Below are 21,062 nucleotides of genomic sequence, written 5' to 3'. Positions count from 1 at the left end.
CCAAAAAAAAAAAATAACCCCCCAAACCCCCCAAAACATCCTCCCCACCCCCTCCCAACAGACCCCACCCAACAGCCAGCAATGGAAACAAAGGAGGAAGAAAACCTCTTCAACTTTTATTTGCCCTACCTAGTCTTACCCTAACGAGTTGCCTTTGTGAAGCAGGCTGGCTGGAAAAAGAAGATTCTACATACCAGAAAGAAGCAAAAATAAAAGTGAAAGGAGGAGGATCTGGAGTCAGCAGGGAGTGTTTGGAAGCAGCACATCTGGGGACTGAATGATTTCCAGCAGCAACTAAACACAGAGTGGCACAACCGCAGGTGGAGGAGCTGCAGCAGCCTGAGCTAGATCTGATGGTGTGAGGAGGGCAACCAACCACCCCTAAAGCCCTCCCTGCTGTGAGAGGAGCAGCCACCAGCCCACCTTCACCTCAGTAACATGATAGGAGCAATCCTCTGGTCACACTGATCTGGGAGCACCTGGCCACACGGCGCAGCAGCCACGCAGGGCACTGCCCCAGCTGCCAGCCACTGTGCTCCTCTGCCAGGCAGCCCCATCGCTGCCAGCAGGGAAGAGCTGGGCATGCTGCTGCCAGCCTGTGCCCCTTCCTGCTGAGACCTCCCCACAAAGGAATGGGACTGCCCAGCTGGACTGGAGAACATAGAACAACCCAGAGTGAGCCTAAGGGAAACAGCTCCGTCCCCACCATAGGCAATGACAAGACAGTGTCTGCCTGGACAGAGGCAAGCCAGGTGGTGACAGCTAAAGGATGTGAAGGGCAGCAACCCAACTGAGTGTCTCATTTTAACCAGTGAGAAAAAGTGATGGAGTAGTGAAAGAAGGCAGTGCAAGAAAGCCTACTTGTGTTGTGCTTTACTCAAGGCAAGGCAGAGCCTCTCCCGAGAGCTCCCATCCCAGCTCTGAGCAGCACTCAGCTCCCATCCACTGGCACTGGCAGCCAGGTGGTGGCTGTGCCCTCCCACACCGTCTTGTTGCATCTCACACACTCTAAGCTCCCAAGTCCCATTTGCAAACAAAAATGAAGCTAGTGAAGTTAAAAGGGCCACCAAGAAACTGTTCTCTGTGTTCAACTTCAGCTAGCACAGAGCAGAGCCCCAGCCCTGCTTTGTTGTTTGTGCACCCCCCAGGAGGCAGTGCTGGAGGCCTTGCCACGCTTGTCTGCTGCTACCAGCACCCACACCAGCTCAGGCCCACCCCTCTGTGCACTCCTTCCCCCACCCAGCACTGCACAACACTGGGCCACGGCAAAGCAAGCCACCGATCGCTGTCCAGCTCAGCTGCACCTCCTCATGCACCAAAGGGCTGCTGTAGTGTTGTAGGTGGAAATCAAACCAGGCCATAGCCAAACTAAAACCCCAAAGCAACCCCCAAACGATATCGCCCCAGGCTGTGGGGGGGTCAAAGTGTAACAAACAAAAGCTGACCTATACTTTGCAACTTTGAGCACTCCTAAAGGCTTGGCCCCACAAACATCGACTGGTGATGCAGCTGCCCCGCCAGGAGCAGGTGCAGCAGGAACAGTTACTCACCATAGTAAGCACGACACCTAAAGACACCAATTTGCAGGGTCATGGCCTAAGTGAGAATTAAAACTGCTGACTCTGCCCCTCCTGGTTGCAGATCAGGACTCAGAGGGATGGTGACGTTATCAAAAGTACCTCTGGGGCCAGAAACGGCTACGAGAAGGCTGCCAGGTGTTGCTGTATTTGTGTTTAAACAGACATATAAAAACGTTTGCACAGAGCTGTCAAGGACATTCCACTGCTCCCCTCTGGGGCTGACACCTGGTTAGGACACTGGAAGTTTAAAAAGACGATACTGCACACCCACAGTTCCGGAGTTCGTGGCTCCCCCTCCCTCGGCACGGCGCCGCTCAGATCAGCAGGGAAGGGGTCGGCTTCTTGCCCGGCCACGCCTCCTTGGCGTACTTCTTCTTCTTGGGCTCGTTCACAGCTTCGGGGTTGAAGACGGCGGGGTTGGGGGCCGGGTTCATGTTCACCGTCGAGGGCACGACGGGAGTCAAGTCCACGTCGGGGGCGAGGTTGGGGTAGGGCATGGGCAGGCCGCCGATGAGCGCCGTGCCGTGGGCGCCGTGCGGCTGGCTGCCGGCCTCGCTGTGCGTGGGCGGCAGCCCCCCGTAGAGTCCTCCGCTGTAGGGGAAGCTCTGCAGGCGCCGCGCCGCCGCCTCCTCGCCGCCCAGCGCCCCCGAGCCCTCCAGGCGCTTCTTCTGCGGGAGAACAGCCACAGCGTCACCCCGGGCACGGCACAGCCTGCCCACGCCGCCCGCCTCGGCCCACGCCGCCCGCCTCGGCCCAGGCCGCCCGCCACGGCTCATGCCGCCCGCCTTGGCCCACGCCGCCCGCCTCGGCCCACGCCGCCCGCCTCGGCCCACGCCACCCGCCTCGGCCCAGGCCGCCCGCCACGGCTCATGCCGCCTGCCTTGGCCCACGCCGCCCGCCACGGCTCACGCCGCCCCCCTCGGCCCACGCCGCCCGCCACGGCCCACGCCGCCCCCCTGGGCCCACGCCGCCCGCCACGGCTCACGCCGCCCCCCTCGGCCCACGCCGCCCCCCAGGGCCCAAGCCGCCCGCCACGGCCCACGCCACCCGCCACGGCTCACGCTGCCCGCCACGGCCCAGGCTGCCCGCCTCGGCCCATGCCACCCGCCACGGCTCACGCTGCCTGCCACGGCCCACGCCACCCCCCTGGGCCCATGCCGCCCGCCACGGCTCACGCTGCCCGCCACAGCCCAGGCTGCCCGCCTCGGCCCATGCCACCCGCCATGGCTCACGCTGCCCGCCTCGGCCCACGCCGCCCGCCATGGCTCACGCTGCCCGCCTCGGCCCATGCTGCCTGCCACAGCCCACGCCACCCGCCATGGCCCAGGCTGCCCGCCTCGGCCCACGCCGCCCGCCATGGCTCACGCTGCCCGCCTCGGCCCACGCTGCCTGCCACGGCCCCAGAAAGGCAGAGGCCGGCCACACACAGGTGGTCAGAGACCACGGGCAGGCCTCTGTCCCAGAAGCTTGCTTCTGGTTTCCCCTGCAAATCACTCAATAGTAAACTCCTGCAGGTGCAGAGAGGGGTGACAGGAGCTCAGGTCTGAGCACCTGGTTACCTCCAGTCACAGGATTGAGCAGGATCTGTCAGTAACACAGAGCCTCCTGTCCCCCACAGCGAGAAACTGCACCTTCCAGAGCCCTTGGGTGGTTTTGTCTAGCTCCTGATCACTCGAATCTCCTGCAGCAGTCTGGGGATTCTGCAGAATTCTCTCTTTCCACACACATCATTTACTGCACAGCAGCAACAAGTGGCACTGCTACTTGGGGCTTGGCTACTCTCAACTGTTACAAACCTCCTCTTCTCCTGCAGCACTTAGCACTGGCAGCACACTCACCATGGAGCGAAGTTCGAGCCCTGCCAGCTCCACCAGACCACCTTATGAGATCCCTAGCACTGTAAGCAACCAACTTCTCATTTACACTTTCTATTTTCTACACTTCACACAATTTTAACTGCTGCCTGGAAACTACCACACTGCAGTCCTCTGGAAGTGTTTCTTACTCAGAGGTCAAAAGACCCCAAGCCTGCCACTGACCCCAGCTGTTATTAACAGAGCCCAAGCTGGACCTGAAGGGAAATGATCACAGCTGCTACAGAAGACCACTGTGAAACCTGACCACGGCTTTTGCTTAACACTTCCCACCACAGAACATTCTGTTCCCAAGGGGTAATTCCCAGAAGGAGTTGATCAATGGACAGTATCAATGTATTGATTAGAAAGCTGGAGTTACTCTGTACCTTGACAGGGACTACTGCTGTCTGCACCATGTTCCTGAAGCGCCCCACTGATGGGTCCACGTCCTCTGCAAAGGCAAGAGCAGGGAAGGCTTCAGGAAGGGTAGGGGGGTGGCAGTTTTAGGCAGATGCCTAGAAAAGCATCCACAGATCTTGAGCAAAACATGGTAGAATGTAAATAAATTACCACTGGATGCAAAAGGAAAAGGATGGTAAGGTCTAAATAACCTCCCTGGTCTGAAAACCAACATCCAGCTGGTTGTGTAAACTTCACTTTTTCTCTCTGGTTTCTTCACTCTGGCAGACACTCAGTGGTGCTGCTGCTGGCTTGCTGCCCTTGCCTGTGGTTCTTCGTGTGGCTAAGTACTACTAACTTCTCCCTCTGCTTTCCTCCTTTCTTCTCTTCTCCTGTGTACAGGGGGGAAGGGAGCAGGGAGAGGGCAGCTGTTGGTAGCCCCCTGGTTTTGTCCAGGGGGGTTCTTGTGTCTAAATTGTAAATATAGCTAAAGTTAGTGTGTTTGGGGCATATTGATTGCATTCCATATTTCTAGCTTGTAGTTGTGCTTGCAAATATATCTTTATTTGCTTTCAGCTGGGCTGGTCTGGCAATTTTATGTTGGGGGCAATTTCAACCCACCACAGGAGGAGGCACAACAGCTGCCAGGTGAAGAAGCCTACAAAGAGAACTGCTTCCTGAACCTTCTCTGGTAGCTCTCAGTAAGGACCAGCAGGCCCCAGTCAGAGGAGCCCAGGGGACATCTAGTGGCTGTGTCTCGAGGTGAGCTCACCCTGGTGAGAAGGGGAGCAGATGGCACTGACCAGAACGGAGTTCTGGGCTGAGGGCTGCTGCTGACAAGGCTCTGCACATGCTCAAAGGCACAGCAGCTAGCCCCAGAAATCCTTGGGGAGCCTTGAAGGAGGAGTCAGAAGAGGTCAAAGCAGTCTGAAAGCCTGCACAAATTCTCTTTTTGGTGATGTGAAGGGCTGCTGTTCACAGCAGGATGTTCTGAGCACTGCATTCACACCCTTGTGAAGCAGGGTGTGCTGCTGCCAGGGGAAACCAGCTCCAGGCTCTTCTTTAAGATGCATGCTCCTTAACAGCCTACTCCTGCTCAATGGAATAGTATCCATCATTGACAGGAATGCCAGGAATACAAAACAGCTAAGGGAGAAAAATGACTCATTAGGAACTGGCCACATCTTCAAAGGCATGAAGGATGAGGGTGACTTGTTCCAGAGGTAGAGACAAGTAGTCAGAAACCTCTGAGCTTCAGGCACATACCCCCTAGGCAAGAGGTGAGGAAAGCATTTAAGGGAGAGAGGACAAGCAAATGTGTTCAGTTCCCATTTAGGTTCTAAAGAAGGCAAGAAATTTAAACCATTTTCCTGCTCTTGGAGCCATGAGATTTTTCCAAGGTGTGAGGATTCTGAGCAGTGATATCCCTGTCCTGCACAAAGCATGCAGCTGTTTTACAGGCAGAGAAATGGAGAGAGCTCAAAGCCCTAGGGGAGACTCATGGTAGCTTCTCTGAAACAGCAGATCCCAAATTTCTGTTCTCCTTCTCCATGAGGAATGCCTATGAGAACCCTGGGAAGCAGGTCTTCAGGGCATCAGCTAAAGATTAAGCCACACATCTTACCTGGATTGATGATTTCATCATCATCACTGAAGGTGACTCTGGAGTTCTTCCGTTTCCTCTTTGGTCTCTGGATGTCCAGGTTCCCTTCCTCGATGGTCAGTGTGGAAATCCTCTTGTTGTGGGCTGTGTTGAACTCTGTCAGGTTCTAGTGGCAAATTGGAGAGGAAGGAGTTTCAGCAGCTCCTGTATGCAGCCTGCTTTCACGGTGTGACTGTGCACACCCAAACATCACAGCACACTGCCTGCCTTCAGCTTTAGAGCCCCAGGAAGGAGAAGGGCTCCAGAGCTACAGCAGCCTGTCCAGGGAGGCTGCAGAGACATTCAGAGCCTGACTGAACATGGTGCTGGGCAGCCTGCTCCAGCTGACCCTGCTTGAGCAGGGGGCCTGGACTAGATGATCCTGAGAGCTCCCTTCCAACCTCAACCATCCTGTGCATGCCACACACACAGAATGTCTCATTCTGTGAAGGAGAAAATGGGAAACAGGACAGCATTCCCTGTCACCTGTGGGGAAGAGCCTGGGAAACCATTCCTAACCTGGGGGGAGGCAGCTGGAGGATCTGCATCCCTGGCAAGCCTTTGTGAGAGGACCATTGGAGTATCAGGACAATTAGGTCACTGATTCTGGGAAGCAGCATCATTTCAGGCTTGCCATGGCAAACCCAGATGGGTTATGCATATGTGTGAGCAGGAGACACCTCAGGCTATTGTCAAGGCCAATTAAGAACCTGAACCTAAAGCAAACCAATGGGAGACCTTAGAGCAGCATTTTGATATCTGAAGGGGACCTAGAGGAAGGCTAGGGAGGGACTGTTCAGAAGGGCTTGGGGTGATAGGACGAGGGGCAGTGGTTTGAAACTGGAGCAGGGCAGATTTAGGTTGGACATCAGGAGGAAGTTCTGCACCATGAGGAGGGTGGTGAGACACTGGAACAGGCTGCCCAAGGATGTGGTGGAGGCCTCACGCTTGGAGACATTCAAGGTCAAACTTCATGTGGCCCTGAGCAGCCTGCTCTAGTTGTAGATGTCCCTGCTGACTGCAGGGGGCTTGGACAAGCTGACCTTTGAGGGTCCCTTCCAACCCAGTGGTTCCATGACCTACGATTCCCTAAGCGGGGAACACTACCTGGTTAGCTGGAAGAACCACATAGCACAGCATCATCATACTCACATCCAGTTCTGTCTCCTCCTCTGGCAGGCCCAGCAAGCCCTTCAGCTCTTCATCTTCCCCACCCATCTTCTCATCCCCTTTGACAGCCGAGGGCAGCGTCTGGGGCTTCTCCCGCAGCGTGTAGGCACGCGTGGAGGCGCCGAAGGACACCGTGGAGTCGATGGGGATCTGCTGGGGCTTGTGGGGCTCCAAACGGATGTGACCCAGGAAGGTGCCATGTGCTGGGAACAGCAGAACGCAAGTCAGGCTGTCAGCCAGCAGCTGCAGCTCGGGCTGTGTGTGAGCTCAAGCCTCGAGAACGCTTCCTGCTCTGGAGAACAAAGCTTGAGGGGAGAGGCTGAAGCAGCTGGGGATGGTTGGTGTGAAAAAGAGGAGGTGAGGGGAGACCTCATCGCTCTCTGCAGCTGCCTGAAGGGAGGCTGTGGAGAGCTTGGTGCTGCTCTCTTCTCACAGGTGACAGAACAAGGGGGAACAGCCTCAGGCTGCACCAGGGGAGGGCTAGGCTGGAAATTCAGAAAAACCTTTTCCCAGCCAGAGTGGTCAGGCACTGGGATGGCTGCACAGGGAGGGGTGGAGTCACCAACCCCGGAGGTGCTCAAAGGTGGTTTGGATGTGGTGCTTTGGGACATGGTTTAGGGTGACCCCTGCAGTGTAGGGTTAATAGTTGGACTTGGTGATCCTGAGGGTATTTTCCAACAAGTTCTGCACCAGGAGGGTGGGGGGAACACTGGAACACGTTGCCCAGGGAGGTGGTTGAGATCCCATCCCTGGAGATACTCAAGGTGAGGCTGGACAGGGTTCTGCACAACCTGATCTAGTGGAGGATGTCCCTGCTGAGTGCAGGGGGTTGGACTGGATGAGCTTTGGAGGTCCCTTCCAACCCAGGCCATTCCATGACTCCATGATGATTCTGTGATGATTCTACTTACTGCTGTTCAGATCTATGAGGAAAACTCTCTTGAGATGTTTGTGGTAGACCAAGGCAGCATGGACCCGAGAGCAGGACTGGTGGTCAATGGTGAAGTCACAGAGGTCAGGATTCCTCCCAAACAGGTAGTACTTCTTCTCATCAATGATGAGCTTCTGGGGGGGGACAGCAAGCAGAGACACAGGTTAGCCCCTCAGCCTTTCAAGCACATGGGTAAGCAGAGCCATCTGCAAACGAAGCACCAACAGCTAATCAATATTTCTGTTTGATCTGACACTGGTAAAGACAGAAACTCCAGTCTCCTCCCTGAGAAATCAGAGCAGCTGAACAGGGCAGAGCCCCAGTTACTGCCTCCAGCAGCCAGCGTCAGACAGCCTGGGGAGAACAGCAACTCTTCAAAGCATGAGCCTGGCTCATCTCCCAGCCACTCTGGCACATTCCTTGATGCAGATGACCTTGGGCCTTCTCTGAGCCAGGCATCTATGCTGCATGATGGCCAGGCTGACACAGGACATCACAGTTCCCTTTCTGTCCAGAAATGGACATGCAGGAGAGTCCAGACCCTTACAGCTGTCCTGAGCATGCACTGCGATGTGGATCCGCACTGGGCTGGTCATGAAACCATCTTAATTCAACCCAGTTCTTGTCTCTTCTCCAAACAAGACCTCAACAGCCCAACAGCAGTCAGAGAAACCAGCTCTGGAAAGCCAAGGTGCTGGCACAGGCCCCCAGTGCACACAGCAGACACTTCTTCAGGGGAACCTCTTGCTCCTGAAAGCCAAAGCACCCGAGCACTGCAGCCTCTCTTTCTCACTGCATTCCAGGTGCTTCACCCAGCCTGGTGTGAAGCACCCAGCCTCCTTTCCAGCTGCACGAGTCACGGGCTGGCAGTGCAGCAGAGGTTTGTCACCAGATAGCTTCTGCTGCTTTGTGAAGTGCTCACCAAAGCCCACACAGAGGTTCAGTGCCCTGGATGGTTCCTGTGTACTCTAGGCGATGCTGCTCTGGCAGGGGGATTGGACAGGATGACCTTCTGAGGTCCCTTCCAACCCCTAACGTTCTGTGAATGCTGCTGATGCCTTTGGCATCAGAAGGAAGCAGATTTTGCTCAGGGAAGGAAGGGCTTCCATCAGATGGTCTGAGCTGAAGGAACATTTTACCTGCCAGAGCACGAGGATCGCTCCCCTCTCCCCCCGCCCCGGGCGCGCACCCCCAGCCCCGGGTGCGCACCCCCCAGCCCCGGGTGCGCACCCCCAGCCCCGGGTGCGCACCCCCCAGCCCCGGGTGCGCACCCCCCAGCCCCGGGTGCGCACCCCCCAGCCCCGGGCGCGCACCCCCAGCCCCGGGCGCGCAGCCCCCCGCCCCGGGCGCGCACCCCCAGCCCCGGGCACGCACCCCCCCGCCCCGGGCATGGACCCCCCAGCCCCGGGCACACAGCAGCACCATTTGCACTTGGCAGGGCTTCAGGAGACTTTGCAAAGACAGAAACCAATTCATAGATTGGCAATCCTGCAACAAACCATCCATGAGAAAATCCTCCACTGCCTGTACTTCAAGTGCTGTTCCCCAGGGGTTCTGTGCCTCTGAGCTATAACCCAGTGTTGCCCTGCACACACTGAGCTTAAACACTTCATGGCTTGCTTTAGTCTTGCACTTTTCAGACCCAGCAATCACAAGGTGTACCTCAGACCTCTGCACGAGGCCTGGGACACAGATGGCTCGGTTAGTATCAAGTGCTCAGCAATCCACAAGAATCACAGAATGGAAGGGGTTGGAAGTGACCTCTGGAGGTCATCCAGACCAACCCCCTGCCAAGGCAGGGTCACCCAGGGCAGGGCACACAGGAACACATCCAGGTGGGGTCTGAATGTCTCCAGAGATGGAGGCTCCACCACCTCTCTGAGCAGCCTGCTCCAGGGCTCTGCCACCCTTCAATCACAGAAGTTCCTCCTCATGTTCAGATGAACTTCTGATCTTCAGTCTGTGCCCAGTGCCCCTTGTGCTGTCCCTGGGCACCACTGAACCAAGCTTGGTCCCATCCTCCTGACCCTCACCCTTGAAGTATTGATCAGCATTGATCAGATGCCCCTCAGGCTGCTCTGCTCCAGACCAAAGCCCCAATTCTCTCAGCCTTTCCTCCTCACAGAGATGTTCCAGGCCCAACTGCATGAGCCATGAGGAACAGGCTGCTGAGGCTGCTGTCCCAGCCAACCCTCCTGCTTCTAGCTCAGCAGCAGCAGCATCATGGCAAGGAGAGCTCTGAGCTGCACAGGGGCCTGCCCCTGCTCACCATGGGACACAGTCAGGGCAGGCAGGCTGCACTGAGCCTGGCAGCACTGAGCAGGCAGTCAGGAGGGAAAACACAAACTGCAGCCCCTCTGTGACCTCTGGGTGAGCACTGAGCACACCTTTGCAGCACTTGGACTGCAGACCTGCAATGGCTGTCAACAGCAAGCTGCACAGCAGCAAAAAGAGCCTCTTGTAGGTTACCAAGAGGGCTGCAAGATGTTTGCAGCACCACAAATCCCAACTGGGCCTCTGGTAGCTCCAAAGGCTTTGAGTAGCCCAGCCACCAGATGATATTCCTGACTGTCAGTTTACCAACACCAAATCTCCCAGCCATTCCCCAAACCAGTGGTGTAGCCTCAGCTTCCACATGGCATTTTGCTGCCTTTTTTCAGTCCTGGTCAGGACTCCATGATGCCCATTTGCCAAGCACCTGAGGATGAATTCAGCAGAGAGCTCCATATGAACTCTTTACCCTAAAGGCTTTCTCTCTAAGCCCAAAACTCCAAAAGAAACATGGCAACAACACCCTCAGAGAGCCTCCCAGGTGGGCAAGCTGCACTATGTTTGGCCACCTGCCACATACTAAAACACCTGAGGTCTGCCATTTGGCTTTGCTCTCTCATTACATGGCCTGAAGGAAAACCCAGTGCCAAGTGCAACCCTCACACCAGATGCTCTTGCTAGCATGGCAGCGAGAAGGCAGAGCTGAGGTCCTGCTACAGCTCTCTGCCCGCTGAAAATGCTTCTGGAGATGTCACAAGACCACCAGGCACAGAGTGTATGGTCCATGATTTGAAGACAAGCACAAAGCCAAGGGTTTGAAAGCTGCAGTGTCCAGCAAGGGCCAGTGAAGCACAGCTGTGAGTAGTGTGTGTGACCCAGCTCAGACAGATCTTGAGCTGCTCTGGATGTGTGTTAGTGCCAAATTCCTTTCCAATTAAAGCTCTTAGCTCAGGACAGACCTTCCCAGTTTTCTGTGTCTCTAGCTCCAGAGGAAACAGCACTCTGCAGTCTGCAAAACCATAAAGCAAAGCTTCATGTTACTGGTTTCTGGCCTGGGAAAACACAAGTTTGTGACACTGCCATCTGCTGCCCTGTGGCAAAGCAGAGTCTGGTAACTGACCCCAGAGGAGTGCATCTCCCCTGCCGGACACTGGAAGGAGCACTGGGCACTGAGTGATGCTCCTGTGGCAGCACACATGAAAACCCAGCCACCTCTGAAGCTACCACAATATTTAGACTGGAGATGAGGAAGAAATTCTTGAGAGTGAGGGTGGGGAGACAGAAACCTTCCCTCAGCCACACTAAACCACAAATCCCAGTGCTTGATTTCTTCTCCCCAACCCCCATTAGGCCTAAGCAAGCCAAGACTGCACAGGGAAAATGAGCCAGGCCTCTGCAGGCCACAAACAGGCTACTCCCCCTTGGTTTGTCAGACAAGGGACTCCCTCCAGAGAGATGAAAGGAGGACAAAAGAGTGAGGTGGCCTTGCTGCCAGCTTAGAATCATAGTATCAGTCAGGGTTGGAAGGGACCACAAGGATCATCTAGTTCCAATCCCCCTGCCATGGGCAGGGACACTTCACACTAGATCAGGCTGGCCAGAGCCTCATCCAGCCTGGTCTTAAACACCTCCAGGGATGAGGTCTCAACCACCTCCCTGGACAACCCATTCCAGGGCTTCACCACTCTCACAGTGAAGAACTTCCTCCTCACCTCCAGCCTGAATCTCCCCACCTCCAGCTTCATTCCATTCCCCCTAGTCTTATCACTACCTGAGATCCTGAGAAGCTTCTAAAGAGACAGCAGAATTCTGGGATGGAATAATCAAGTTACCATTTTCTGATCCATCTCTGGACTTTTCTGGTTCTCCTGGAGGACTCAACTCTACCTTTGGTGGTGTTTTTTCCTAAAGGCCTCAAACCACCACACTGTCCTTGAGGTTTCTTTCTCTGTGTTTCTGCTCCTGCAGTTCCTAAGTTCTGGCTGCACTCTGGTACCTCCTATAGAAGCACCTTGCAGGAAACAAAATGTCAGCTTTGGTCCAAAATTCAGTTTTGAAGCAATAGAGCTCTGCAAGGTATCAAGTTTCCCTTACAAACATTTTCCTCTCTTACTAGGACAGGTTTAATGTTCAGGAATCAAAGTGTCACTGCTGGCTGAGTGCTGCAGTTTTGTGTCCTCTCCAACACTGCCTTTACCTGCACAGTATGGAGCCCCTTAGAGGACAGGGAAGGGGAAATGCCCTTCAGAATGAAGTTTCAGAGTACACCAAAATGATTTGAACATCATGACCATGAGAGAAAGGAAACAGACATTTGAGTGAGTGCAGAAAATGCTGGGCAGTGCCCTGCTGCTGGTGCCTACGTGCAGGGCACACCACATGCACACAAACCATTTTCATACCTCAATGAGTTTGTCTCCTTTGACTACATCCAGGTGTAAGCCAGGTGGTGGTTTTCCTGCCCTGGAAAATAAAGAAAGGAAAAGATAGTATCAAAATATTTAATAAAAGCATTGGAGCTAAGACTGTGGTAGAGCTACAGACCAAACCCACAGACATGCAGCAGAACTCTTTGGGGGGGGAAACACAAAAATATCCAAGTTTCCTTTTCCTCCCTGCAGACTCTTGCCCAAAGAGACAATGTGATTTGTTACAGTAAGAAAGCAAGCTAACAGGACATGAGGCACCTCCAGCTTTTCTTGCTCCAGCTGACAAACAGCTCCTTTACAAAAGGAACACAGCAGCTCCTAAGAGAATCACAGAAATCAACTGACTGCAAGAGGCCTCCAAGCTCACCCAGTCCAACCCCCGACCCAGCACTGCAGGCTCAACACCAAACCATGTCCCCAAGCACCAGGTCCACAGCTGCTTAAACACCCAAAGGGTGTTGAAGAGGGATATGGCTGAGAGTGATTCTTGCTCTTTTGGATCACCAAACAGCAGCAGCAAAAGCAGAGGGTGCCAAGCTCCAGGGTCATCTGCTAAAATGCTGACTGCTCTCTGGAGGTGGGATCATGAGGGCATGAGGGGGAGGCCAGCAAATAAAAGTGCTCCCAAGGAAGACAGAGTCCAGCTGAGGAGCTCTGCTCTTCCAGTCACTCCTGTGCAGCTGGGGCCTTCTCTTACACACTGCCCTAGGACACACAGGCAGGCTGCACCTGGGCACTACTGCCTTCCTACCCCCTCAGATCTCAGCACTCATGTCTCACTGGAAGGCAGGCTCCATGCATGGATTCATGTCCACTTCTCAGTGCTTCCTCTTCCTCAGCACCACCAGAGTTGTTTCTTTCCACTGCACTGAAACCACCAAGCTCTACATGCTCTGCAACACGACTTCTGCTGTCATCAATCCTGCCTTACTCTGAGCAAACCACAGCTGCTTCCCCCACCTTCTCCTTCCTCCAAACAGGCAAACCTTTCAAGAAATTAACTCCACGAGCAAGTGTACTCCCTCCTCTGTCTGCCCTCTTTGCTTTTCAGTGGTCTCTTCCTGGACACTCCATGCTCAGTCTGCCCTCCCATCATCATAGCCATGTGCTCAGCACACCTGCCAGGCCACAGGGAAGCTCCCAAGTGCTCCAGCACAACCACTTTCCTGTTCTGCAGACTGAATCCCGCCTGATGGTCATCTTCTGACTCTTCATTACCTCCTCGAATTTCAGCTTCACTCTTGCTGCTGTATTTACTCTGCTTTTACTTACATGTGAAAGACCGAGGGAAAGCCCAGGAGCAGCAGAAGACAGAGCTGCTCTCCAGAGCTCAGTGCTGGGGACAGCTCTCTGGGATGTCTTTACCAGTGATCTGGCTGAGGGGGACTGACTGCACCCTCAGTCAGTCTGCAGATGACACTAAGCTGGGAAGCAGTGTGGCTGTACCTGTAGCTCTACAGAGGGACCTGACCAGGCTGGCTGGCTGGGCTGAGTCCTGTTGTATGAGATCCAAGGCCAAGGGCTGGGTCCTGCACCTGGGTCACAATGACCCCATGAATGCTTCAGGCTGGGGGCAGAGTGGCTGGAACCTGCCTGGCAGAGAAAGCCCTGGGGGTGCTGATCCACAGCAGTTGTGTGCCTGGCCAGCATGTGCCCAGGTCTTTGACAGAGCAAAGACACCACAGAAAGGAAAACTACAAAGTGATGATGTTTTCACATCTGGAGTGCTGCATGAGCTCTGCTTCTCTTGCTGAGAAGGACACAAGATGATAACCAGTGTGGATGGCTCCATGCATGGGGACAAAAAGTGGAATGCATCAGATCAGAGCCTTGGAGAGAAACTGGGCAGGCATCCATTGCCTTTGTGCTCTGAACAAATGCCACAGAAGCAGGGTGCTCATTATTTCCTGAAACAAGGAGGAGCCCTGGCTCTGCAAGGGAGAGTGCCTCTGCCAGCACTTGCACAAACTGGGGGAGAACTGTCCCCCAGCTTTGGAATTAAGATGAATTAACAAAGAAAAATTAGACAATGTGTGGAACTAGGTCTGGTGTGAGTGGGTGAACACAACCTCCCAGACAGAGCCCTCAGCTCACAGGGTCCCTTTGCTTCTGCAGCCAAAGGCCTGGAGGGTGTACTAGCAGATGGAACACTTCAGGCTAACACAAAAGTTATTGATCACTACCACAGTATGACAAGAAACCACCTGGGTGGTTGTTTTCAGCTCATACAGCCAGGTTTGTTCTCTTCTCTGCAGAAAGAAATGAGAACAAAGAGAAGTCCTCCTCTTTCCAAGATGCTGGCTGAACACAAAGGTGTTGCTGATGCTGTGCATCACAGGTCCTCCTCACAGCACAGCATGGCCACCACAGGGACTGGGACCAAGCTAGCACCACAGTTTGTCAGGCACCTTAGTTTCAACAAGGCAAGGACACCATGACAAAGGTAACACCAAAGCCCTCTGGGTAACTATTTCAGCTCACACAGAATGGTTTCTTGCCATGTGGAAGAAGAGGGCTGGATGAAGAGCAAACCAATGATTCTAATCCAGCCTTGTTTTGTCTGGAGGCAATAGGATGGTCAGGGCATTTGAACTGCAGAAAGCAATGCAGGTTGATGGCAGGCATTTGGGTGGGGGCTTGAACAGCCTGGGCTAGGGGCAGGTGCCCCTGCACATGGCAGAGGATTGCAACCAGAGGATCTTTAAGGTCCCTTCCAACCCAAACCATTCTGTGATTCCATGACTTATGACTCTCTCTGCTCTTAGAAGCATTAATGCAACAGTTGCCAACCTGGCAGTTGGAACAAATACAGTGAAAGGAACTTGTTCCAACCTGATGATCACCACAGAGCTTCCCTGAACAAACCACGGCTCTGTGTTGGAGGAGCACTTTATGGAAGGCTTCTGCTCAGAGATGAGGCTGCTTCAACTGAGCAAAGCATTCCACTTGCATTAAAGCATCTGCCTGGCCTCACCTTGGCAGCAGGGAAGTTTGCTTGCTACGAGGCAGTTCCACACAGAACTAGCTTTCACTGGTTCCCCCTGGTTCCCTTGGCTACCTGCTCAGGGGTGAAGTCTCCATGGAATACATGGAGTGAAACCTGCAGACTGTACACAAAATGTAATTCCTGAGAGCAGGACCATAAATATTCTGTTAGGGAGAACTACAGGTCTCATGACACCAAAATTCACTGTGAGTATTATGCAGTGAAATGCAGTGCTTGTGCCATGCCACTTATCTCCAAAAATGAACCTCTGTCCTTCCACCTTTGACTGTTGTGTCTCTGGGTTTGAGAAGTCCTTGTTCTTGGTCTCTGTTTTCCATTTTCCATGTCTGAATTTTATCTTCATTTTACTGTTCTGGTCTTTAAATTACAGCCAAAAGGCCTGCATAATGCTCTGGCTTCCATGTTGGTCATGCCTGTGTCCCTAACAAGGATTGTGGTCACGTTCATCAAGGTCATTAATAAAAACCCCAAACCCAACCCTGAAAGGGTTGGCCCACACCAACTGCCTCTTCCAAGTCCATTCCTTGCTCACTCAGGGTTCTTGTATGAGCCCCTCCATTGCTTCCCAAAATGATCATCTCCTGTGTGTTCTGCAGATCATGACAAAGTCAGCCTCTGGCAGACACAGCACATGTACTTCTCTGCCTTCAATAATCAGCACTTTCAAAATACAACCCAGCAGGACACAATGAAGTTCAGGTTCTCCCACAGCAGCTACATCTACAGATTTGAGGCCTTGTGGCAGATAGCAGCTGCTTAAAATGCTTAACCACAAACTGACCGAAGGACAAGTCACAGCACAGGCTTTTCAGCCTGAAGACATCTGCAAGCAACATTCCTTCCTGTAGATTAGAAAATGTCCTTCTTCATGCTTCACCTTGGGATCCCCAGGCCAGACCACTGCTCTGGGCATTCCAGCAGGTTGGAATTTGTGCAGATTTCTGCCACTGAGGGCAAACCCTCTATTGAACAGCTCTGTAGCAATGGGTAAAAGCAGGGACAGAGAACTCAAGCAGAGGAATGAAAGCCCAAGCCCCTGAAAGGAGCACACTGAGTAACAAAGAGAAACCCTTTCAGAAAGAGGGCCCAGCCCCTGATGCTCTGGGATGTGATGCTAGCCAGAAGTACCCAGGAAGAGAAACAGGGGTAAGAGCTGACAGTGCCTCCTGGACAGGCTGAGTTCAGTGGTCACACAGAGCTGGGTCACAGCAGCTACACCCAGCAGGCACAGCAGCCCCACTGAAGCACATCCTGCCCAGTCTGAAGAGAGATATGGAGCTGTAGCTAATAAGGACATGGATGGGACAACTTTAACTACTGTGTTAGTTTCAAATGAGGGCAGCTATTTAGGTTTCTAAATGTGGACTCAGAAGTCTAAGTTTAGCCACTTCCTGAAAATCCTGGCTTCTGTGACTACTGTATACAGCTCCATGGCCAGCCTCAAGGACAAGGTGGAATTTCCAGAACTCAAGATCTCATCTTCTCTGAGGTCTGTGTACAAACAATGCTAGGAAAGCTTGCTCCTGGCTCAGAGAGACTGGAGAGGAACAATTGCTGCCTTTGTAACATGCTGTTATAAATTGATGTCCATTCCAGAACAAGCTTCACATCCCAGCTAACCATGTGGGTCAAGACAGAGTGAAGAAAAGGTCACCAAGCAGGTTAACCAGGGCAAAAGGAGCAACAAGCTGGACACTCAACCAGGATCCAAAAGAGGAAAGCACAGGTGGAAGGATGGAGGCAAACCTCAACAGCACAGGCAGCAGTTGAGAGACAAGATAAAAAGTACTTCTGCTTTTACACTTCAGATTCATTTCTCATCTGTTCTGTGTTGGCAGTCCCCAGGGCAGCTCTGTAAATACATGGCTAAAGGCTGTGACTGCAGCATGGGTAGGTGAGATTGAAGATAATTCCCTACAGAAGAAGTTGTTACTGAAGCAGAAGCCTCATGAAGACTGCAACTCCCTGGTGTTTTGCCACCCTAAGCTCTCCCTGTGAAGGTGACAGAATCACAGAATGGTTTGGGTTGGAAGGGACCTCAAAGCTCATCCAGTTCCAACCCCCTGCCACGGGCAAGGACACCTCCCACCAGCCCAGGTTGCTCAAGGCCTCATCCAGCCTGGCCTGGAACCCCTCCAGGGAGAGGACATCCACAACACAGAAGATCTTCCAGTGCTTGATCAAGACATCAAGAATCCTGCAGGATACCTTTACACCAGGACTTGCTGTTAGCTTCAAATAACAATACCACTGGTGTAAGCCTGCTACTGCAAACCACTTTCACTCTGAAGAGTCTCACCTAGCATCACTTACCCAGCATCATAACCATGTGCTCTTTGCTCTGCCAACTGTTAATGCTGTAAAATGCTGTGAGCTAGAATCTGTAACTCTGCAGATGCCAGCAGAGGTCATGTAAAGCTTTAACAGCAAACATACTCTGCTTTTTGTGCAGACTAGGGAAATAAACTAGAAGTAAATAAATCCACCTGGTGGAAGAGCTCCTCCTTCCTACTGGAGGAGGCAGTGGAAGCCCTCAGCCAGAGCTGCCCATTCCCAGCTGCCCATTTAGCAGAACACAAACACTGCAACTGGCACCTGTCCATTACCAGCTTCCTGCTACACTGTGGGAGTTTCCTGGGTGGAGGGGTGGGGTAAGGGTGTCCCCTGGGGTCTTCTTTCTGCTGTTGCCAGTTTTTTGTTATTGTTTGCTCTTGTGGTTTGCCTTTGTTGTTGTTTTTTTTCACACTTGGGAAACAACAAATGGCCTGTTTCAAAAGAAGTGTTACATGGTAAGCTTTTTCCCCACTAAAATGTATCTTTCACCGACATGAACTGCCAGCTGCAAGCACCACAGCTGGACTGAGATCAGGCTGCACTGGGTGGGTTTTTCATGACACCAGTATAAACACAGAGCCTGCCCAAATCTGGGCTCTAAAATGTTGCAATGTGCATACATACAGCAGAGGCAGGAGGGGAAAGGAGCCTCCTGAGAAGGCAGAGTCCCTGTAAAAGCCTTGCTTTGCCTGAGAAAGATTTTAGAGGCTATGGCAAGAAGCCCATTCAGGCTGCAAAATAAGCAGATAATCAAAAACCTTAGAAGAGTCAGAATGAAACAGACCCTGCCACCCACACACCATCCCCTTACTTCTGGGTGTAAATCAGGCTCAGATCACCTCCCTGGCAACTCATCCACCTCATTTCTCTGGCAATCAGCACAAGGGGCTGTGCTTCAAACCCAAATCAGGTCAGCAGCAGCAGAGTGAAAAGCTGGCTTCCTGCAAGACCCTGCTCTGTCTGTACTGGCAGCCAGACATTATACAGCTTCAGAGCCCCTCACAGGTACAGCTGTGCCAGTCCTCCCCTCCAGATGTATTTCACAGGTCTGAGTTGAAAGGGACCAGCAAAGCTCATCCAGTCCAACCCCCTGCAACCAGCAGGGACATCCTCCACTAGATCAGGTTGCCCAGAGCCCTTTCAAGCCTCACCTTGAGTATCTCCAGAGATGGGGCCTCAACCACCTCCCTGGGCAACCTGTTCCAGTGTTCCACCTCCCTGATGGGTAGTGCAATAGCTTGTGGGTTACTGAAATACTGTGAATAGCAGGTAGGTAACTGAAAGTAAACATTTCCCAGGTTAGACTTCTCCAGGTGTTCACTTATACCTTTCAAAGGCAAAAGTCATCTCAATTCACCACTGCATGCCAGCTGGATAAAAACATCAAGGGAAAAAAAACCCACAACCCTGCTATTCCAAATGTCAAGTTCCAGAAAGTGCTACCACTGAGTAATTTCTGGCTTTATCTACTCTACTGTGTCATCACTGTATGGAGCACCATCTCATCTCCTACAGGGTTTTGTTGTTGTATATGCTCAGTACAAAGAAAGCACCGAAATACAGGAGCAGCCCTGTCCGAAAACAGGGTTGCATGGCTTTACTAACTGCAGCAAGCACTTATTAAAAGAATTAAAAAGCATCCTCACTAAACATTCACTCACTGAGCAGTGCCACTGAAGACTCAAAGGTATGGGATCCTGTAGCAGATGACAATGCAATTAAAGCCTGCAGCCATGCATGCACCCACAGCCAGCTCTCTCACACACGTAAGGGCTCAACGTTTCAGCTGCAACGTTTTGTCCTCTTCTGTGAGGTTTAAAACCTGCAGGCATCGCCTCAGGAGTCAACATCCTGGCACCCAAAGCAAAGGGTACATCACATACCTATGTAGCAATGGATCAGAAAATCCAAAGCAAATGAAGCAGGGCTCCAGGTACCATAATCTAAGGCCCTGCTTCCAGCAGAGAGTTGGACCAGATGATTTCCAGAGATCTCTTCCAGCGCTGATCTTTCTATGGGTCTAAGAGCAGCCCAGTCCATGGACCTGATACTGCTTCTGCAACACCCCGCTCTGCCCTGACATCTCAGCGGAATCAAAAAATCCAGGCGGGTTTCGAGCCCTTTGATTTCTTACACGGAAAACGCAACTTGATCAGAGAACTAAATCTGTACCACATCACATATTCTGTTTGAGCTCTTGGGAGGAGAAATGGCATCTGCGGGCAGCATTCTAAGCTTCGTCCAGCGCTGCCCTTTGGCGTGCAGCCGAGGCAGCCCGCAGGCGCTGGCTGCCGATGGATGCCCCCGCAGGCCCGTGCGGCGCCGAGCCTGGCCCCGCCGGCAGACCCCGCCGCGGCAGCAGGCGGCCAGCCCCCACCCCTGCGGGGCCAGGGAGCGCAGGCCCGGGCGGGCGGCCTCAGCCCCACGGCCCTTCCCGCCCCACGCTCCCCGGCCCCGCGCCGCTCCCCCGGCCCGGCGGGCACCCGCGCTCCGCCGCGGTCGGCCCGCGGCACAACCAGCGGCGAGCGGCCCCGGCCCCGGCCCGCCGGCTCACCAGCTGGGGCACTCGAAGAGCGAGAGCCCGCCGCCGCCGGCCGAGTTCGCGTTGGCCGCCATCTTGCCTCTGCCCCATTCAGGCGGGCGCGGGGCAGGCTGGGAGGCTGGCGGACCGGCGCGCGAGGCTATCCCGGCGTGCCGCGCGAGGCGCTGGCGGGGCGGGGCCGGCCGCGGGGCTGCGCCGCCCTGGGCGGGGGCAGGAGCGGGCGCGGGGCTGGGCGCGGGGCTGGGCGCGGGGCTGGGCGCGGGGCTGGGCGCTGCCCGGGGCGGGCGGCCTGGCTCTCGGAGGGCACCGCCGGTTCCTCCCGCTGCGCTCGTGTGCTCGCGGTCCCAGCTGGCGGCCGCCGCCTCGGTGCTGCGAGAGGAGGGAGGGTCGGTATAAAGCTGCAGTGTAAAGGCAGGGGAATAAGCCCCCTGCAGCCCTCCTAACAGCTTCTCGGCGCCCATTCTGTAGCAAGCGAGCAGCGCGGCCAGCAAGGTGGGACGTGGCTCGTCATGCACTGTTGCTATCGGAGGGAATCCCCACAGTGCGCCGCTATCGCCCCCGGGGAGCCACAGCTCTGCCAGCAGCTGGCACTGGGGCCAGCTCTGCCCTGCAGCACAGGCAGAGCTCCCACAAGCTCCAGGAGTAAGGTAATCCTTTGCTGGCTCTCACAGCCAGCACCAGACTTCCCATAGTAAGTTTCTAGCAGATGTTGGGGTGGTAGAAAACACATCTGAAAACCAGGAAAGCTCAGTGCCAGGCTGCTGCAGCAAGTGAAAGGAGCTCACAACAGTGATTTATCATGGTCAGGAACTGTCAAAACTGGTTAAGAGTTTCTGCAGCAGTTCTACTGCTGAGTTCAATGATGAAAGAGGAGAAAAGAGTCAAGGAATGACAGCAAGAT

The 21,062-nt window shown here is 54.0% G+C and overlaps 1 protein-coding gene and 1 non-coding gene across 2 annotated transcripts; both read right to left on the bottom strand.

The window, feature by feature from the left end:
• Positions 1–1,850: 1,850 nt before the first annotated feature.
• On the bottom strand, positions 1,851–20,279 carry PPP1R8 (protein phosphatase 1 regulatory subunit 8). The gene is made up of 7 exons (XM_054170342.1): positions 20,174–20,279; positions 12,252–12,312; positions 7,559–7,712; positions 6,630–6,850; positions 5,460–5,604; positions 3,823–3,887; positions 1,851–2,248 (listed from the first exon to the last, which is right to left on the bottom strand). Exons 1-7 carry the CDS (start codon positions 20,233–20,235, stop codon positions 1,895–1,897), a joined length of 1,062 nt encoding a protein of 353 aa, XP_054026317.1. The 5' UTR covers positions 20,236–20,279; the 3' UTR covers positions 1,851–1,894.
• LOC128898263 (small Cajal body-specific RNA 1) lies at positions 9,131–9,296 on the bottom strand. Its single transcript, XR_008462784.1, has one exon. It is a non-coding gene; the product is annotated as a small Cajal body-specific RNA 1 (non-coding RNA).
• Positions 20,280–21,062: the final 783 nt, after the last annotated feature.

This window comes from Dryobates pubescens, chromosome 20 (assembly GCF_014839835.1).
Source record: "Dryobates pubescens isolate bDryPub1 chromosome 20, bDryPub1.pri, whole genome shotgun sequence".
Taxonomy (NCBI): Eukaryota; Metazoa; Chordata; class Aves; order Piciformes; family Picidae; genus Dryobates; species Dryobates pubescens.
Note: the sequence above shows the minus strand (reverse complement) of the source record. Positions and strands in the feature narration are given on the sequence as shown.